The 18,953-nt window shown below is 36.8% G+C and overlaps 1 protein-coding gene across 3 annotated transcripts in view; it reads right to left on the reverse strand.

Annotated features, from left to right (window-relative positions):
* The window catches only part of ARMC4 (armadillo repeat containing 4), a 206,319-nt gene that overhangs the window by 126,916 nt on the left and 60,450 nt on the right, over window positions 1–18,953 (reverse strand). For all 3 annotated transcript variants that reach the window (XM_033208997.1, XM_033208995.1, XM_033208996.1), the window contains 2 exons: window positions 17,573–17,727; window positions 15,889–16,131 (listed from right to left, as the gene is read on the reverse strand). In XM_033208997.1, coding sequence (XP_033064888.1) covers window positions 15,889–16,131; window positions 17,573–17,727 — 398 coding nt within the window. The remainder of the gene's footprint in view (window positions 1–15,888; window positions 16,132–17,572; window positions 17,728–18,953) is intronic.

Raw genomic sequence — 18,953 nt, forward strand, 5'->3', positions numbered from 1 at the left:
GCAGTCAGGGGGTTTATAATAATGACAATATTCTATTTCTTGACTTGGATGGCAGTCACATAAGTGTTTCCCTTCCAATAATTTACTAATGTTTTAATTTTCATTATGCACTTCATTTATGTCTATTTTACAAATTTAAAAAATTTTAAAGGCTTTTTATTTTATTGTGAACACACCGATCCACATATGTGCTCCCTCAGTAAATAGTACTTAGAAGAAGCCCATTCTTTCAGCTATTAATATAAGTGCATATCATAACTGGCTGGATGAGATACAGAATGTGGAAAAATAAAACCCACATAATCCTCAAATTTAAAAATCCCTAGAGCCTGTTTTAAAATGAGAAAACCAAGATTTGGAAGATTAAATGATTCAGGTAATTACTCTCCATTTGACACTTTTGTATCTCAGTTAAATCTACATGTTTTTAAAAGTATGCAGATGAAAAACAAAAATGAAAACGTGAAAGAAAACTGTTCTTGTTGATACAAACATGTAAAACATATATTCTATTTTATGTTTCGCATAAACCCTGAAAGGTCACAAAGACTGGTTCTGTGGCAAAAGAAGTATCTGGGCAGCCACAAAGAGATTAAATCTCTTCTGTATACAAACACGCATAGCTTTACTTTTTTCCCCTTTTTACAAAGAACAAATAAACCCAATGTAAAAACTGAAAAAAAAAAAAAAACTATGTAAATGCAACATAATTATGTTTCAACCACAGAAGAGAGGAAATTTAGAGTTACAGATTCCATGGTAAGTTTTAATTCTATCCTTGTGTATATGAAAGAGTCTTTCATTACACGATCACGTAACACTGGGCCATGTAACCATCAGTCCAACAAATGTTTACTTTACAACGTGTGGAAGGAAAATGTTTTGTAACAGAAATTGTAGGAAATTAGTATATTATTTATGTAAATTATTAGGTAACCTTTCTTAGAATCCTGGGCACTTACAAAATATTAATAGAAATACCTGTTCCTTAATTTCCTTGATCTGAAGAACATGAAATTTGAAGGATTGCTTGAGCCCAGGAGTTTAAGGCTGCAGTGACCCCTCATCATGCCACTGCACTTTAGGCTGGGTGACAGAGTAAGACCCCATCTCCAATGAAGAAAAGAAAAAAACATGTAATTTAACTCTTTTATAGGCAGGCACTTACTTATGTTGAAAGCTAACCTTTAAATTTTAAGGATATTTTGAAGTAATGGAAAATTTATAGCATTAGACTTTTAGTATGTTTTGAATCATGTATGCCAGGTAGTTTGTACTAAAGAACAGTAGAGACTGAGTAACTCATGAAGATGCATGAATCCAAATAATTTTTAAAAAGGGGCCGAGTGCAATGGCTCATGCCTGTAATCCCAGCACTTTGGGAGGTCAAGGAGGGTGGATCACAAGATCAGGAGATCGAGACCATCCTGGCTAACATGGTGAAACCCCGTCTCTACTAAAAATACAAAAAATTAGCCAGGCGTGGTGGCGGGCGCCTGTAGTCCCAGCTACTCAGGAGTCTGAGGCAGGAGAATGGTGTGAACCCAGGAGGCGGGGCTTGCAGTGAGCCGAGATTGCACCACTGCACTACAGCCTGGGCGACATAGCGGGACTCCATCTCAAAAAAAAAAAAAAAAAGGAAAAACAGTCCTTATCAGTCGGAGTTTGCTGGGATTCCTGACAACTCACATATCTATATGTACATATAAATGGATTTTTTTTTAAAAAAAAGGAGGAATAAATTATTTATCCTTCCTTATTTGTATGAGTTATATTTCAGGTTAACAAACAGCAATCAATTCTGAGACAAACCTAGCAAAATTTTTAGATTACAAAGATAAAAATCCCCAGTCCCCCTCCCAAAAAAATCAGGTGATTTACAAAGGCAAAATAATTAGACTAGCATCAGACTTTTCAAAAAAATGTTATGAAGCAAGGCAATGGAGCAGTTTTGTTGTTGTTGTTGTTATTTTGGTTTTTGGTTGTTGTTGTTGTTGTTTTGTAATTTCATGAAAGAACTTGGGAATCAAGAACTTTAGGGCGGGCGCCTTGGCCCATGCCTGTAATCCCAGTATTTTGGGAGGCCAAGGAGGATGGATTGCTTGAGCTCAGGGGTTCAAGACACGCGTGGGCAACATGGTAAAACCCTGTCTCTACAAAAACTACAAAAATTAGCCAGGCATGGTTGCAGGGGCCTGTAGTCCTAACTACTTGGTAGGCTGAGGGGGGAGGATCGCTTGAGTCCAGAAGGTCAAGGCTGTAGTGCCACTGCCTTCCAGCCTGGATGAAAGAGTGAAACTCTGCCTCAAAAGAAAAGAAAAGAAAAGAAAAGAAAACAACAACAATAAAAGAACTTTATATCTAGCAAGGCTGTCCATGAGTATTTTTAGAAAGTTTCAACATGTAAGAATTTAGGGAATTCTACACCCATGAGCCCTTTTTGAAGATTCTCCTAGAGGATGAGCTCCAAACTAAGACTACAGAACTGAAGCTAATTGAATCTCATATGCATAGATTATATAAGCAAATATATACGTAACTGTTGATCTGAGTTTAAAACAAAGGCAGGGTCAATGGTGAAATAATAATGTTTGAATGTCATATATAACAAAACAGAAATAATGCACTTTAAAAATGGGAGGAAAAGGAAGGGAGAAAAAGAAAAATAGAACGATCCCATTGATCACCATACAGGCAACAGGTGAGAATTAAAAGAAACCAATAAAAACTGAAAAACTAAATACTGAATGGGCTGGGCACGGTGGCTCATGCCTGTAGTCCCAGCAATTTGGAAGGCTGAGGTGGGTGGATCATTTGAGGTCAGGAATTCAAGACTAGCCTGGTCAACATGGTGAAACCCTGTCTCTACTAAAAACACAAAAATTAGCTGGGCTTAGTGGTGCGCGCCTATAATCCCAGCTACTATGGTGGCTGAGGCAGGAGAATCATTTGAACCCAGGAGGCAGAGGTTGCAGTGAGCCAAGATCGTACCACTGCACTTCAGCCTGGGCAACAAAGTGAGACTCTGTCTCAAAAAACAGAAACAAACAACCAAAAAAAAAAAAAAAAAAACACTAAATAGTGAATGATTAAATAAGGAGGAGGATGAGGGCACTGGAAAAATTTATAGGCACAAAGATAACCACTAGAACAAAAATGCAAACCTTTCTAAAGAACACAAATTAAAGAGCAAGCAACAAAAAATTAAAGAACAAAGGCTACAAATCTTATAAGCAAAATATAATTATAAAAAATTGACATTGTTGAAACTAAACATTATTCATATCAATGAATGTTAATACATTTAACTCATTAAAACAAAGACTTTTTAATTGACTCACAAAACACGACCCAATTTATATACTGCATGCAAGGGCACATCTAAAACAATGTGATTCAGAAAGAGTAAGAGGGGTAGATCAAGATATACTAAGCAAATGGAAACAACAAGAAAGCAGGGATAAATATTCTGTTATCAGACAAAGTAGAAATCAAGCCAAAACACTTTGAACCTGACAAAGAACAGCACTTGAAATATCAAAAGTCGTAATTCATAACCATTAGAAACATTTATGCACAAAATAATACAGCACCTACTATAGAAGATGTAAGAAGATTCAGATAAAAGTGCACTAATGGTAAAAGAATTTTATATAGCAGTTATAGCATAAGATAGATCAAATTCACACAAAATAATAAGATAGAAAACATAAGTAACATAAAGTAGATCTAGAGAATACATATCAAACTCTACACTCTGTTGATAAAGAATCCCAAGCACTGGCAGGGTACGGTTACTCACACCTGTAATCTCAGTGCTTGGAGAAGCCAAGGTGTAAGAATCACTTGAGAACAGGAGTTCAAGACCAGTCTGGACAACAGAGCAAGACCACATCTCTACAAAAAATGTTTGAAATTAGCTGGATGTGGTGACACATACCTGTAGTCCTAGCTACCTGGGAGGCTGAGTTGGTAGGATAGATTGAGTCCAGTTCAAGGCTGCAGTAAGCTATGATTGCACCACTGCATTCCAGGTGATAGAAAGAGACCCTGTCTCATAAAAAGAAAGAAAGGAAGAAAGAAGGAAAAGAAGGAAAGAAGGAAGGAAGGAAGGAAGGAAGGAAGGAAGGAAAAAAAGAAAGAAAAATAATCCCAGTACCCATAAAACACAAAAATTCATCTTCTATTAAGTCATAAAGAAAGCATCAATAAGCTTCATTAACAGTTGAAATCAAAAAGTCAGCACACTCTAATCAAAATGTAGTGTGAGAAATATCTCACAAAAGCAAAAAGTAAAATTCTTTGTGTAGTTAAAAAAATTTTAAACAAAAATTTCTCATTAATTCTATTAAGCAAATGGGCTAACAGGGAAATACAAAGTGAAATTAAGATACTTCTAAAAATGATGATAATGAAAGTATTACACATCAAAATTACAGGATACATTTAAAGCAATGTCAAAGGAAAATTTATAACATAAGCAACTTTTATTATTTTAAAAAAGAATGAAAATAATTAGAAAAATAGCTACAATATAAAGCAATAGAGACCAAAATGAATAAAGATAAAAGCAGAAATGTATGTGGTGGAAGATAAAAGCACAGTACATCCAGTCAGTAAAATAAAAACTTTTACAGGAAAAAGAAAATCAAAACAGAGAAACCATACTAGCTAAATTGATTGGGAGGAAAAAAATCAACAGAATAAAGCTCACATACACAAAAATTTAAAATGACAAGGAAAAAAAAAAAAACATTGAACCAGGCAAACTTTAAACATCATTAAGAGATTAGTTTGCAGGCCACTATTCAAATAAATTTGAAAGTTTAAAGGAAATTGCACATTTCCTAAAAAAATGCAGATTTCTAAAACTGAGCTCAGTAGAATAAAAAGCATAAATAGACCAGTTTCCACAGAAGAACTAGAGAAAGCTATTAAATAATTTTTTAAAACACAGTAGGTCCATATAATTGCATAGGAGACTTCTAACAAATCTTCAAAGCTCAGGTAGTCCCATTGCTCAATAAAATATTTCAGAGTATTGAAAATGAAAAAAAAAAAATTCCTGATTCCTTTTGTGAAGTAAGTATAACATTGATAACTAGATTTGATAAAGAGCCAGAAAACAAAAACAGAAAAAAGAAAAACTACAGACCAATATCACTCACGAATACTATTATAAAAATGCTAAATATTAGCTGACAGAGTCCTACATCACATTAAGAAAAACAGTACACTATGACTAAGTGAGACTTATTCCAGGAATGCAAGGTTAGTTCAAAGTTTGAAAATGCATTAATAATTCCCTATATTAATAAGAATAAGAAAAAAATCATAATGAAACATATAGAGCACAATTGCCACAAATGCTCAGAAAGCCTTTGACAAAATTCAATATCCAATCCTAATAAAAACACTTTCTTTAAAAAAAATTATTTTTGAGTCAGGGTCTCACTCTGTCACCCAGGCTGGAGTACAATGATGCAACCATGGCTTACTACAGCCTCAAACTCCTGGTCTCAAACAATCCTCCCACCTCAACCTCCTGAGAGGCTGGAATTACAGGTGCACACTACCATGCTCAGCTAATTTTTAAAGTTTTTATAGAAACAGGACCTCATTATGTTTTCCAGGCAGGTCTCAAACTCCTTGCCTCAAGTGATTCTCCCGCCCTGGCCTTCCAAAGTGCTGGGATTACAGGCATGAGCCATCACACAAAAAACACTTTAAACATAGAAATTGAGAGATAATTTTAATATGATAAAATATATACACTTTAAACCTAAGGTTATTCTTTTACTTCATAGAGAGACACTAGAGGCATACGCACTAATATTAGGGACAAGACAAAGAGGATCCCTGTCTCCACTGTAGCAGGACAAGTTGCAGACAAAACCCGTCAGACACTGAGTTAAAGAAGGATGGGCTTGGCCGGGCGCGGTGGCTCAAGCCTGTAATCCCAGCACTTTGGGAGGCCGAGACGGGTGGATCACGAGGTCAGGAGATCGAGACCATCCTGGCTAACACGGCGAAACCCCGTCTCTACTAAAAATACAAAAAAATTAGCCGGGCGAGGTGGCGGGCGCCTGTAGTCCCAGCTACTCCGGAGGCTGAGGCAGGAGAATGGCGTGAACCCGGGAGGCGGAGCTTGCAGTGAGCTGAGATCCGGCCACTGCACTCCAGCCTGGGTGACAGAGCAAGACTCCGTCTCAAAAAAAAAAAGAAGGATGGGCTTTATTTGGCCGGCAGCTTCGGCAAGACTCATGTCTCCAACAACCGAGCTCCTGGAGTCAGCAATTCCTGTCCCTTTTAAAGGCTCACAACTCTAAGGGGGTCCGTGTGAGAGGGTCGTGATCGATTGAGCAAGCAGTGGGTACGTGACTGGGGGCTGCATACACTGGTAATTAGAAAGGAACCGAACAGGACAGGGATCTTCACAGTGCCTGTTTTAAGCAAATAACTGATTAGGTCAGGGATCCATCTTTAACTACCACTCCCAGGGTATGGCACTGGGCTGTCTGCTTGTGGATTTCATTTCTGCCTTTTAGTTTTTACTTCTTCTTTCTTTGGAGGCAGAAATTGGGCATAAGACAATATGAGAGGTGGTCTCCTCCCTTACCACTACTATTCAAGAAGGTACTAGGGAATTAGCTAATGAAATTAGAGGAGATAATTCAATTTAAAGAATAAGAATTTTAAAGGTGTAACATTTGGGAGGCTGAGACAGGAGTATTGCTTGAGCCTGGGAAGCAACGGTTGCAGTGAGCCGAGATGGTGCTACTGCACTCCAACCTGGGTGACAGAGTAAGACTCCAACTTAAAAAAAAAAAAAAAAATTAACACTTTCTCTAACCCTAGAGCAGAGGCGAACAAATTTTTCTGTAAGGAGCTAGATATTATTTCAGTCTTTGCAGGCCATCCAATCTCTGCCACAGCTACCCAACTCTGCAATTGTAGCACAAATGCAGCCAAAAGCAATATATAAATTAATGATGGTAACTACGTTCTAATAAAACTTTATTTATAAGAGTAAGATTTAGCCCATAAGCCATAGTTTATCAAACACTGGCCTGGAGACTTAACAATAAAAGGAACTCAACCAATAAGAGAATTCTGTAAGGTGGCAGGATATAGAATTATCATACAGAATTCAGTGGAGCTCATTAAAAACAACAAATCAGTCTGAGGACATGATGACAGGTGGAAAAAAAAACATTTCCACAATCCACAAAGAGGACAAAATACTTAGGAATTAACTGGACAAAAAAAAAAACAACCCAAAATTCGTGTGAAGAAACCTTTAAAACGTTCTTCAAAGTCAAAAATCTGGACTTGAATAATGGAAGGTTTCTGAAATGTACTATGACTATGTAAGATGTTAAGGTTAAGGGAAGTTGAGTAAAGGGCATGGGAATTCTGTGTTCTGTGTTGTCTCTCTGCTTTTTCAGCTTTTCCATAAGTCCAATGCTATTTCAAAGTAAAATTTAGCAGAAAAATTTTTTACAAAGAAAGTAAAGATCCAGAGGTGTGGAAAAATAAATCATAGCTATTTCTGAAGTTTTGACTTCAATTTTTTTAGTTGTTTGACATTTTATAATATTTTATCAGAAAATCTGCTCCCCAAAACACAAATGTTAATGGTTTTTTGCAATGTTGGTGTGATTTTATATACCTGAAGGCCAGATTACCTCCAGATGAATTTTGTAAGTATCAAATAGACATTACTTGATACTTACAAAACAAGAAAGGAAAATTCAGCACACATAAATCTACTTTTTCATAAACTTAATGTGTCAGGATACCTATTGTCCCATTTTAGATCTGGTGGTGGGGCATAGGGTATAATTAGTATGAAATAATTTATATTGAATTTTTAAAAGAAGTAGTCTGGAGTACTAAAAAAAGTCAATAGAGTTTTACAAAATCATTGGTTTTATAAAAATCACTTTTACTTCAGTAGCCAAACTATTAATATTAAGATGATATTTCTTATTCTTACTGAGAAATATGTGAAGGAAGAGAGTTGCTATGAATTCTACTCCACAAAGTTAATAAAACTGTGCTAAGGGTTTATATATTTATTCTGATATGCAACCCAAGTTTTTGCCACAGCCACAGTCAAGTTACTAAAACATAAAGCTGCTAGTCATTAAAACAAGTTCCTAACCCATGAATTATAGAAGATTTACATAGGAGAGAGGGACTTATCATTTCCTTACCGTGTAAGACTTAAAGCTCAGAGATGTAGTAAGTCCTATAAATCTAGCAATAATAGCCATGCCTGAAACATAATGCAAAGAGTAATGCTGTTTTATTTCTTATCAAAGTTAAAATACTGTTTTCTGAAACTTAGTGTGTTTATAAAAACACATGTGGGACGTCTATGTTCTCAGGTACAAAAGGATTCACTAACCTCCTTGTTGCACAAAAAAGGGCAGTTTAGTCCTTATCTTACCAGGCCTTGCTATAGAATTTAACATGTTTGACCTCTTCATCTCCTTTAAACACTCTCTTGCCTGTTTTTTCTATAACTCACTCTTCTAGTTCCCCTCACAACTCTCTGGCTGATGCCTCTCAGTTTCTTTACCGAGACTCTTTCTTGTGTCCATTCATTCTCCTTAAATGATTGAGTTCAATAAGCTTCTGTTTTTGTCTTTCTCTTTTCGCTCTTTCTCTTCCTCATAACCTCTTACATATATCCATGACATCAGTTACCAAATATTAATAATATTATACACCCAACCCACCCCTCTAATTTAACTAAGCTTTAGACATGAATACCCAATTGACGAGTTGCCATCACCACTTGGATGTCCCATAGGAAACTCAGAGTCTCTAAACAACCACAACTGAACTCACCATTCATCCGTTATACAATAAGCGTTTGTCAGGTGCCTACCCTGATCATTGTCCTGGGTTAGGCAATGGAGGTATAATAATGAACATACTGACTTTGTCTCTCCTCTCACAAAGTTCACTCTTTCTTCAACCATCTTCTACCAGTAAGTGGTACCAATATCCATATGGTTACCCAAGCCAGCAAACCAAACATCATCTATGACTCCTCCCTATTCTTTGTAACTCATGTTCAATCATTCACTTGTTCCCATCCATTCTCTTCCATCATAGGTCTTTATTTAACCTGTCAATTTCTCTATTTTTATTACATTGTATTTTACAGCGTTAGTTTAAGCCACCTTCACCTCTCACCTATGATGATCCCCTAACAAGGTTTCCTGCCAGCATTAATGCTAAAATCCTTCAATGATCCTCAGCTGACCTCAAAACAAAATCCAAATTAGTATGACACACAAAGGCCTGAATTATCCATTGCCTATTCACATGTCTATGACATGCCTTCAAAGCTCCTTTACTGCAGGTGAGTGTTTAATGGAAATTATTTACCATTTAGGGCCCCTTGTTTGAATTTATGGCAAATTAAATAACATATCTTGATATAAGAGAAACACAATCAAAAGACAAAGTCATCTTATACAGATGAATATATATACTAAGCAATCTGACTTTCATTTTCTAGTTATGTATTATCTTTTAAAATTTCTATTCATTGAAGCTACTGCTACCTCAACAATACTAGTATATATTTACACATAGCACTTATTATGTGTCAGTCACTTTACATATATAAATTTGCTTAATCATCTCAACAACCCAATGACATAGGTACCATACTATCCCCATTTTATGTATATGGTGACCAAGACACTGAGTCATTTACAACTTGCCAAAGGAAAAATAGTTGGTGAATGATGAGACTGGTATTGCAGGCAATGGTTCCAGAATCCATATGTTTAGCTATTATACACTACACGTATGAACAAAATGGGATTGTACAAGTTGTTAAATAAGAAATTTGATTTTGTAAAGGTGACATATTTATCATGTAGACTGTACAGAAAAATACAAAGCATTAACAAATAATCCCAAAATCCTACCATACTGAAATAATAATCACTAGCTGCTAATGTAAATTATTCTGGATATCTCTTTATGTCTTTAGGTAGATAGAAGGATTGATGGATAGATAAGACAGATAGATAAAACAGAGGAATATATGAGAGATGATTGATTGATAAAATAATGTTTTGTACCATGTCTATTGACTTTTTATATGAAAGATGATAAAATTTGCATACTTACACATCTGCCCTGAAATGACGTTGATTTTTGTCAGTTGTATTATTAAATTATAATTATCCATTTCTATAAAATATAGATGACTCTCCCTAATGATGATTCGTTCATTGTTTTATCTTAGCTTAATATTTAAATGAATTCAAAGGTTTCCACTGGTATCTTTTAGCCATAGTTTTACCATTTTAAAATACTTTGAGTAATTTCTTGGTTGACTGGGATTTTGTCATCAAGTAGTCTTTGCAGGGAGAGCTAGAGAATACTACATTCACTAATCCTGTATGCTTAAGAATATGTTATTGCCTTCACATTGGAAGGATAACTTGGCTAATATGAAATTCTCGGACAATATTTTTTCTCTCTCAGGATGTTTTAATCAATGGCTTGTGACATTAAAAGAAGATACAGAGTTTAAAGCCAGTGGTTTGCTTCTTTTGCCTAGATGTACTTATTTTTTCCCTTCTGAAATGCAAGTAATTTTATCAGGATATGTGTTGCTGTTGGTCATTTTGTGTCAATATTACTAAGATCTCTTGGGGTCTTTTTGACATAGAGATTCACAGCGAAGTTTTCTTCTGTTATATCCATACTTAAGGTCATATTCCATTGGTTCCAACCTCTTCTTGAGGAATACCAATTACGTTTATGTTGGATCTCCCTGGGTTTCATATTTATCCATTTTTTCTATTAACTTTTTATATATTTTTATTTTTTATTTCCTGTACATCACATTCCTGACTGTGTTTTTAGTTGTGTTTATTATATTTCTTTTACTCCTATCCAGGCTTTTTGTTCAATAATTTTCCTATTTCTTTTCTCAGCTCCGACTACTTGCTTTTAAAACTACTTAGGTTGCCTTATAAAATCTTTTGCAAAACTATCTATGATTTTGACCAGGCCTGGTGGCCCACACCTGTAATCCTAAGCACTTTGGAAGTCTGAGGCGGGAGGACTGCTTGAGGACAGGAGCTTAAGAGCCTGTCTTTACAAAAAAAATTTTTGAAAAAAATTAGCACACCTGTAGTCCTAGCTACTTGGGAGACTGAGGGAGGAGGATTGCTTGAGCCCAAGGGTTCGAGGCTGCAGTGAACAACGATGGCACCACTGCACTCCAGCCTGGGTGATAGAGTGAGACCTTGTCTCTGAAAAACAAAAAACAGGCCGGGCGCAGTGGCTCATGCCCCTAATCTCAGCATTTTGGGAGGTCGAGGCCAGCGGATCACGAGGTCAAGAGATGGAGACCATCCTGGCTAACATGGTGAAACCCCGTCTCTACTAAAAATACAAAAAGTTAGCAGGGTGTGGTGGCGGGCGCCTGTGGTCCTAGCTACTCGGGAGGCTGAGGCAGGAGAATGGCGTGAACCTGGGAGGCGGAGCTTGCAGTGAGCCAAGATCGTGCCACTGCACTCCAGCGTAGGCGACAGAGAGAGACTCCGTCGCAAGCAAATCTTTATATAATTTTTGGACTCTCTTATTAAGAAACAATATACTGTTTTAACAGCCGTGTGACTGTAAGGAAGTTATTTGAATTTATCTGTTTGCTTTTGTGATGGAATCACCTCAAATACAATCACACAACAACCTGCAATCCCTTTCACCCTGAGAACACATTGTCATTCAGTTTTGAGCATTTAAACAGTCAATCTGGTTTACTCCAAATCTCTAAAAGTTTACAGCTTCTTTTTGTGTTATAATCTGGCAATCATTGTCTCTAATACCCTTTTCACTCTGAAATGTCTCCAGTAATCCCCCTGGGCTGGAAGGCTGTTGTAGACAAAACAAAATGACATGTCCATATGACTTTTCCCAGGGCTCCACTTCTGATGCCTCATAATGCAAAACTGGGTCTCTGATGGCAAAGTCTTCACCTCTTCCAAGACACATTCAATTCCCCTAATCCCTGCTCTCTTAAAAAAGAAAAAAGAAAAAAAAAAGGTCGACTGTGCTTCGAATGACCATGACACTTATTTGGGAGGAAATCTTGACATCTGAAGAGGCATGTGTTAAAAGTCAGCATATTACAGATGAGTCAATAATTCATAGCATTTTGCAGATGTGTTTTACATTTTAAAATTTGGAGTTGTGGCCATTCCCCTGTTTGTGTGAATATAATTTTTTCTCTACTTTTGCTCTCTTTTTGTAGGTTTCATGCCGTTAACTAGAAGTCAAGCTGCTCATAAAACTCCACAAACTAGTTTTGTGCATTACTGATAAGTGTTTACTGCCTTATCATCATCTAATTACTATTTTAAAATTATCACCTCACTTGTCTGTCTCCCCAGCTCAATCAAGTCCTTCAGGCTTGCTGTTTATCAATTATTTTTTTTTTCATTTCCATTTTATTGTTTCAAAATTTGATAGGTTCTTTAAGAGTCAGAATATGAAAAGAAGATAGCTGTTTTCTCTGGCCTTCAATGGATACAACTGAAAAGTCAATAAATCTAATACTTGCTTAAAGTAGTTACATTAATGAGAATTTAAAGACCCATTTCGAAAAGTAATGCAATGATAACATTTAGAAGGAATTTCAAGGTGGCAACTAGATAACCTGGTAATGACTTACACAGAAATCATGAAAGCTGAGATACAGAATAGAAGTAGAGGCTTTGCAAGAGTAAGTTCTAATCTATAATAAATACAATTCAATGCAGACACTCCTCACCTCACAATGGGGTTATGTCCCAATAAACCCATCATAAGTTGAAAATACATAAATCAAAAGTGCATTTAATATACCTAACCTACTGCACATCAGAGCTTAGACTAGCCCACCTTAGATATGCTCAGAACATTACTGCAGCCTCAAACTCATGGGCTCAAGCAATCCTCCACCCTCACACCCTCTAATTCTTTACATTTTTTATAGAGACAGGGGTCTTGCTATGTTGCTTAGGCTGGTTTTGAACTCCTGGCCTCAAGCAATTCTTCTGCCTCCGCCTCCCAAAGTACTGGGATTACAGATGCAAGCCACCATGTCATTAGCCTATAGTGGGGCAAAATCATCTAACATAAAGCCTATCTTATAATAAAGTATTGAAATCTCATGTAAGTTATTGAATACTGTACTGAAATTGAAAAAAAGAATGGTTGTAGAGGTACTTGAAGTATAGTTTCTACTGACTGCATATCATTTTGGCACCATCATAAATTAAAAATTTCTAAGTTGAACCATCATAAGTTGGGACTATCTGTATATTTATTAAGAATTAATAGTCACTAAAAGATTAAAAGATGATTTGTGACACAGACTATCAAGTCATACAAAAATATTATTACTAACAAGGGAGGCAATGATAAATTCTATATGAAAAATATTTGAAAATTTTAAGGCAGTTTCTCAAGTGAAGCCCAATTCCATCTCAGTTCCTCCATGTTGGCTACTGCTGTCTGAGATGTTCATGCAAGCTGCCTTCTCAGTTTTTAGGTCTCGGTTTAAATATTATCCTCCCTGATTCTACATTCCTGACTGCTTGAACTAAGGTAGCAAACTCCCACCCAGTCACTCTCTTTCAATCACACTGTTTTCTTATCTTCATAGCTTTTAACACAATGGAAGTCATTTTATTTGTTTATTGATTGAATGTATAGTCAATGTTCCACACATATAATAGAATGTAAGCCCCATGACAGCAGGAGCTTTGTTTGGTTACCATTATAAATCCAGTGGCTAGCACAAAAGATGCTCAATAAATATGTGTTTAATGTAAAGGAATAAATAAGGAGCTGGGTGTGGTGGCTCACACCTGTAATCCCAGTACTTGGGAGGCTGAGGCAGAAGGATTGCTTGAGACCAGGGGTTCAAGACTAACTTGGGCAACATAGCAAGATACCCATCTCCACAAAAAAATTCAAAGAATTAGAGGGCATGGTGATGTAGTCCCAGCTACTAAGGAAGCTAAGATGGGAGGATTGCTTGAGCCCATGAGTTTGGAGTTGCTGCAAGCTATGATCGCATCACCGCATTTCAGCCTGGGTGAACGCCTGAGACCTGTCTCTAAAAAAAAAACTAAACAAAACAAACAAGAATGTAACTCCAGACAACTGATATTTGCAAATAAAAGATGAAAAGCAGAGAAGTTAAATGGGGCCACAAGACAAAATGCTTTGAATAGCAAGTTAAGTACCTTAGCATTAAAACGGTTTTCAGCATTGAAGTCACTCAAGGTTTTGTGGGCCAAGAAAACAACATTATCAGATATGCAGTTTAGAAAAGTAAATGTCAATGTCATTCAGGAACAAACTGAAAAGGGTGGGGGAGGCTAGAGGTGATGCCAGATAGGACCAATTTCAGTAGTTCAGGTGAAAGATGATGGAGCCCAACTGAGAGCAGAGAGGAGGAAATGTGTTTAAAGAACGTCAGAGGTAGCTGGTGACAAGGAGATTTGGGTAGACAAAAAATAAAGAGGAACCAAAGATCAAAAGAAATACATGCAGCCATTTCTGGCAAGTGTTTATAAGATTCTAATGAATAGCAAAGCATGTTTCCAAAACATAAATACATTAGAAAATCATTTTATAAGTCCAGCCAGTATTCTTCCCTTAAAGTAATCACATATGCAACTTGTATTCCTTAGTGTCTGAAACACTGGAGACTAAGGTTCCAATAACCAAATTCAAAAGGAGTTACGGAGGTGTTAGGATTTGTGTATAAGAGATGTGGTTAGCCGAAGCCCCCTCATATGCTTTGGCTGTGTCCCCACCCAAATCTCATCCTGAATTCCCCACGTGTTGTGGGAGGGACCCAATGGGAGTTAATTAAATTATGGGGGCAGGTCTTTCCCATGCTGTTCTCATGATAGTGAGTAAGTCTCATGAGATCCGACCATTTTAAAAAGCAGAGTTTCCCTGCACAAGCTCTCTTCTCTCTTCCCTGCCACCATGTAAGATGTGACTTGCTCCTCCTTGCCTTCCGCCATGATTATGAGGCCATGTGGAACTGTGAGTGAATTAAACCTCTTTCCTTTATAATTACCCAGTTTCGGGTATGTCTTTATCAGCAGCATGAAAATGGACTAACATCCTTACCTCCCCACACTTCCTGTTGGTTCTGTTTCTCTGGAGAGCCCTAATAAAACAGCTTTAAGTCAACTGGGTTCCTCCTTTTTTGGAGTAAAGATATATATCTTTATATAATATAAAGATATAAGTCTTTATACATATATGAATATATACATATCTTTTAATATACGAATATATATCTTTATATATGGATCTATCTCTCTCTATATATTTTTGTTCTATTGTTCTTAAATTGTCTTTTCTTCCTAATTAGACAATAAGGAGAAACACCATCACTTAAAATCCTTGTCTCTTCCCCTCATCAGTTCACAGTTCTTGCTAGGTGCTCAAAATACATTTGCTGAATAGGTGAGAAACAAGAAAGCTACTATGAGAATGTACCTGGCACTCTCCAGGAGCCTAGTTAGACAGATGCATAATACTTCTCTAGGAGACAGAGAAAAGTTTTGTTGATTGAATAAAGGTTTCCACATGGGAAATTGATTACCATGTATTGTAAATCCTCCCAATATGCCCAACTTAGCCCTCCATCTCATATAAGGTAATATTTTGGCTCTGTAACTCATGATTTGGTAAACTTGTGATTATTTACATGATACACTGTATTTTTCATCATTTATGCACATCAGTTCTAAGTGATGACACTATTCTGTGACCTCCCAAGTGTTTTCCCTAACACTTTTATAAAATCTTTCCATCTCCAGGGCCACTTACGTCATACTTTCAGGTTCTACTGCACAAGCACCAACTGCTTTTGTAACATTCACAAGAAGAGCTTGGTTGATTCCAACAAGGAGGTTCACAAGTGGTTGAATGCCACCACATTTCCGGACAATGACGCGGTTTTCATGTTCTTGGCAGCATTCTCCCAAGGCCCCAACCACATTCACAAGTACTTCTTCAGGCTGATCTGTTGAAAGTCCCACCAAGGTTTCAATGACTTTGTATTCCCGAAACCTAAGTTCATCATAAGAAAGAGAGAGAGAGAATTGTTTTTCGTATAAAATTACTAAATTTTCATTTAATCCTTACTAAAAATTACTAAATGTTCATTTAATCCTTACAACAACTCAATTATGCAAATATTATTTAATCCCCATTACTGGATGGTTAATCTGAAGCTTGGTAAATAGTAGAGCTGACATCTACACCCAGCCATCTGCTCCAGACCTGCGCCCTTAATCACCATGCAGTACAGCCTCTAAGAAAACCACAGCTTCTTCTAAACCTGAGGGTCTAAGATTCCACTCTACTAGGGTTTTTCCCCCCTATCTTCCAGAGACTACTTTACCTGAATGAAGTCTTTTAAATGTTTTATAAAAATAAATTATATGTTATATATTTTTTGTTTTCAAATGCATCAAACATGGCTCTATTGTACCTGTTTGGATTTAATAGGTCTCTTGAAATGAGTAGTAGCTTGTGCTACTTGGATAAAAAAAAAAGTCACTGTCAAGTATCTTCCATATTAACCACTAATACATTTTAGTCATAAAATTTCACTCTGATATATATGTATATGTGTATGTGTGCATATATATACAAATACACACACACACATACATCAAAAGTAAGCATGCTACATAAAGGCAAATATTTGAAAATTACTAGTTTCTATACAGAACATTTTCCCTTTCTAATAAATTTCAGCAGTATTTAAGTACCATGATGCAGTTTTTAATTAAGATAAAAGTTCCATTAGCCAAGGTTACTTTTAATCTAGCCATGTCTTCACTATGCCTTATTTATTAAGTCAACTTATTTTGTGTTAAATGGTCGGGATGTGAATTTCTTGTTAAAGGAAATAATCAGATGGAGTCAAGGAGAAGCTGCCTCAGAATACCCATTATTGAGAATGTAAGCTGTCAAAAATAGGAAGAGATAGATTAGAAAATTAAAATAAATCAAATGGTGATAACGTTTATACTTTAAAATCAAATCCGATGAAATCATGTTTGAAAATGACCACTCTTTAAAGAGTAACTGGTTAGTTGACATTTGGCTGATTCATCTTATTTATCTTTAGAAAAGGAAAAAGAATAAAATCACTTCCATCTCTAAAGATTCCATGGGAAATCCACCCATCCTCCTTGATAGATTCCCACAGAAAATATCAAAGATATTTCTAATTCAAATGGCTGCCCATATGCAAAATAGAGAGATCATGTCAGCAAGCCTCTTAGTACCACTGAGGCACAGAAAAAGTCATTGCCAGGTGGTGGGCAATTTCTATTCTTTTCTTTTCTATTCCAAGAATCCCTTCATTCAGCTAACTTCATCCAGAATATACATCTACGACTAACATTAGAATCAATTCCTTACTAGAACGGTATTAAATGACAAGAAGGTGTTTCAGAACCCATATCTTCATTTCAGAATATTAAGCACCTTCTCTTACTTGGTCACATTCTCTTTGCTGATGGAACATTTCCATATTGCCCCTGTGACAGCAGCTAACCTCTCTTTATTGTCAGTGTTATTGAGTAGACTGGCCAAGGGCTTAAGTCCTCCGTGCAGCCTAACGAGGTCTCGGGTTTCCTTATCTTCAGCACACTGCACAAAAAGTCAAATCAGAGGCTGTCAGTGATCAAGGAATATCAAGCTTTCGATGATTGCTAAAAAGGCTGCCATTCTACTAGGTATGAAACTTCTTTCTAGAGAGATCATTTTCTAAAGATGCCTCCAAGTAAAACATAAAATATAATTTGTCTTTCTACTGGTAACTTTCTGACAGTATGTCTCTCCCTTTATGTGGCTTTGGGAATGGATAGCAGTTTCTATGTACTTGGCAATTCTCCCAAGCCAGTTTTGAGATGGCCTGAGCATCTCTTGAGGCGAAGGTCAGTGAAAAACCTACAACTCCACTGGCAAGGAATGGGGGATTTCTACAGTGATGCAACTCAGAGTCTTGGGAAAATGTAGTAGAGAAAACAGATGAGTGAAAGGGATTTGGTCAGCTCTTCAATGGCCCCTGAAATCTAGAGACAAATACATTTTCTTTTTTTTGAGACAGAGTCTCACTCTGTCACCTAAGGTGGAGTACAGTGGCATGATCTCAACACACTGCAACCTCCACCTCCTGGGTTCAGGTGATTAGAGACAAAGAATTTCTCCAATCAAGTTTCTATGCCCAGAGCAGTGGGTGATATCAATACTACCTGACATTTTATTCAAATATGCTTATCCATGTTTGTCATCCTTTGAAATAAATATTTCCCACACAGATGGTCTCAACTGATCATTCTTCCCAGGCTCTAGAGCCAACAGATGATACAATTAGCAGAGACTTGGCTATTACTCCAAGTGCACAGTTGTTTTTTGATGCCATGAGATGCAGATGTGTCATGTGTCACCCATGGAGGCCACTAGAAGAAATCCTCATCACAATGCACCATACAGGCACCTGCCATGTTTATCCTCTACATGTGATTTTCAATTCCGGATTAGAGGCACCTCCTAAAAATTAATCCCTATTTCTAATCAACTCAGTGGTTACTCCGATGAGGCATATATACAAATATGTACAAGTCAGGGCCATATATGATTGTTATGGGCCAAATTGTGTCCCCTCAAAAGTCACATATAGAGGTTTTTTGTTTTTTGTTTTTCAGATCAAGGTGCTCTCTGTTGCCCAGGCTGGAGTACAGTGGCACAGTCTCAGCTAACTGCAACCTCTACCTCCTGGGTTCAAGTGATTCTCGTGCCTCCGCCTCCAGAGTAGCTGGGATGACACCACCATAACTGGCCAATTGTTTTTGTATTTTTAGTAGAGATGGGGT

This window comes from Trachypithecus francoisi, unplaced genomic scaffold (genome assembly GCF_009764315.1).
Source record: "Trachypithecus francoisi isolate TF-2019V2 unplaced genomic scaffold, Tfra_2.0 Lachesis_group9, whole genome shotgun sequence".
Lineage (NCBI taxonomy): Eukaryota > Metazoa > Chordata > Mammalia > Primates > Cercopithecidae > Trachypithecus > Trachypithecus francoisi.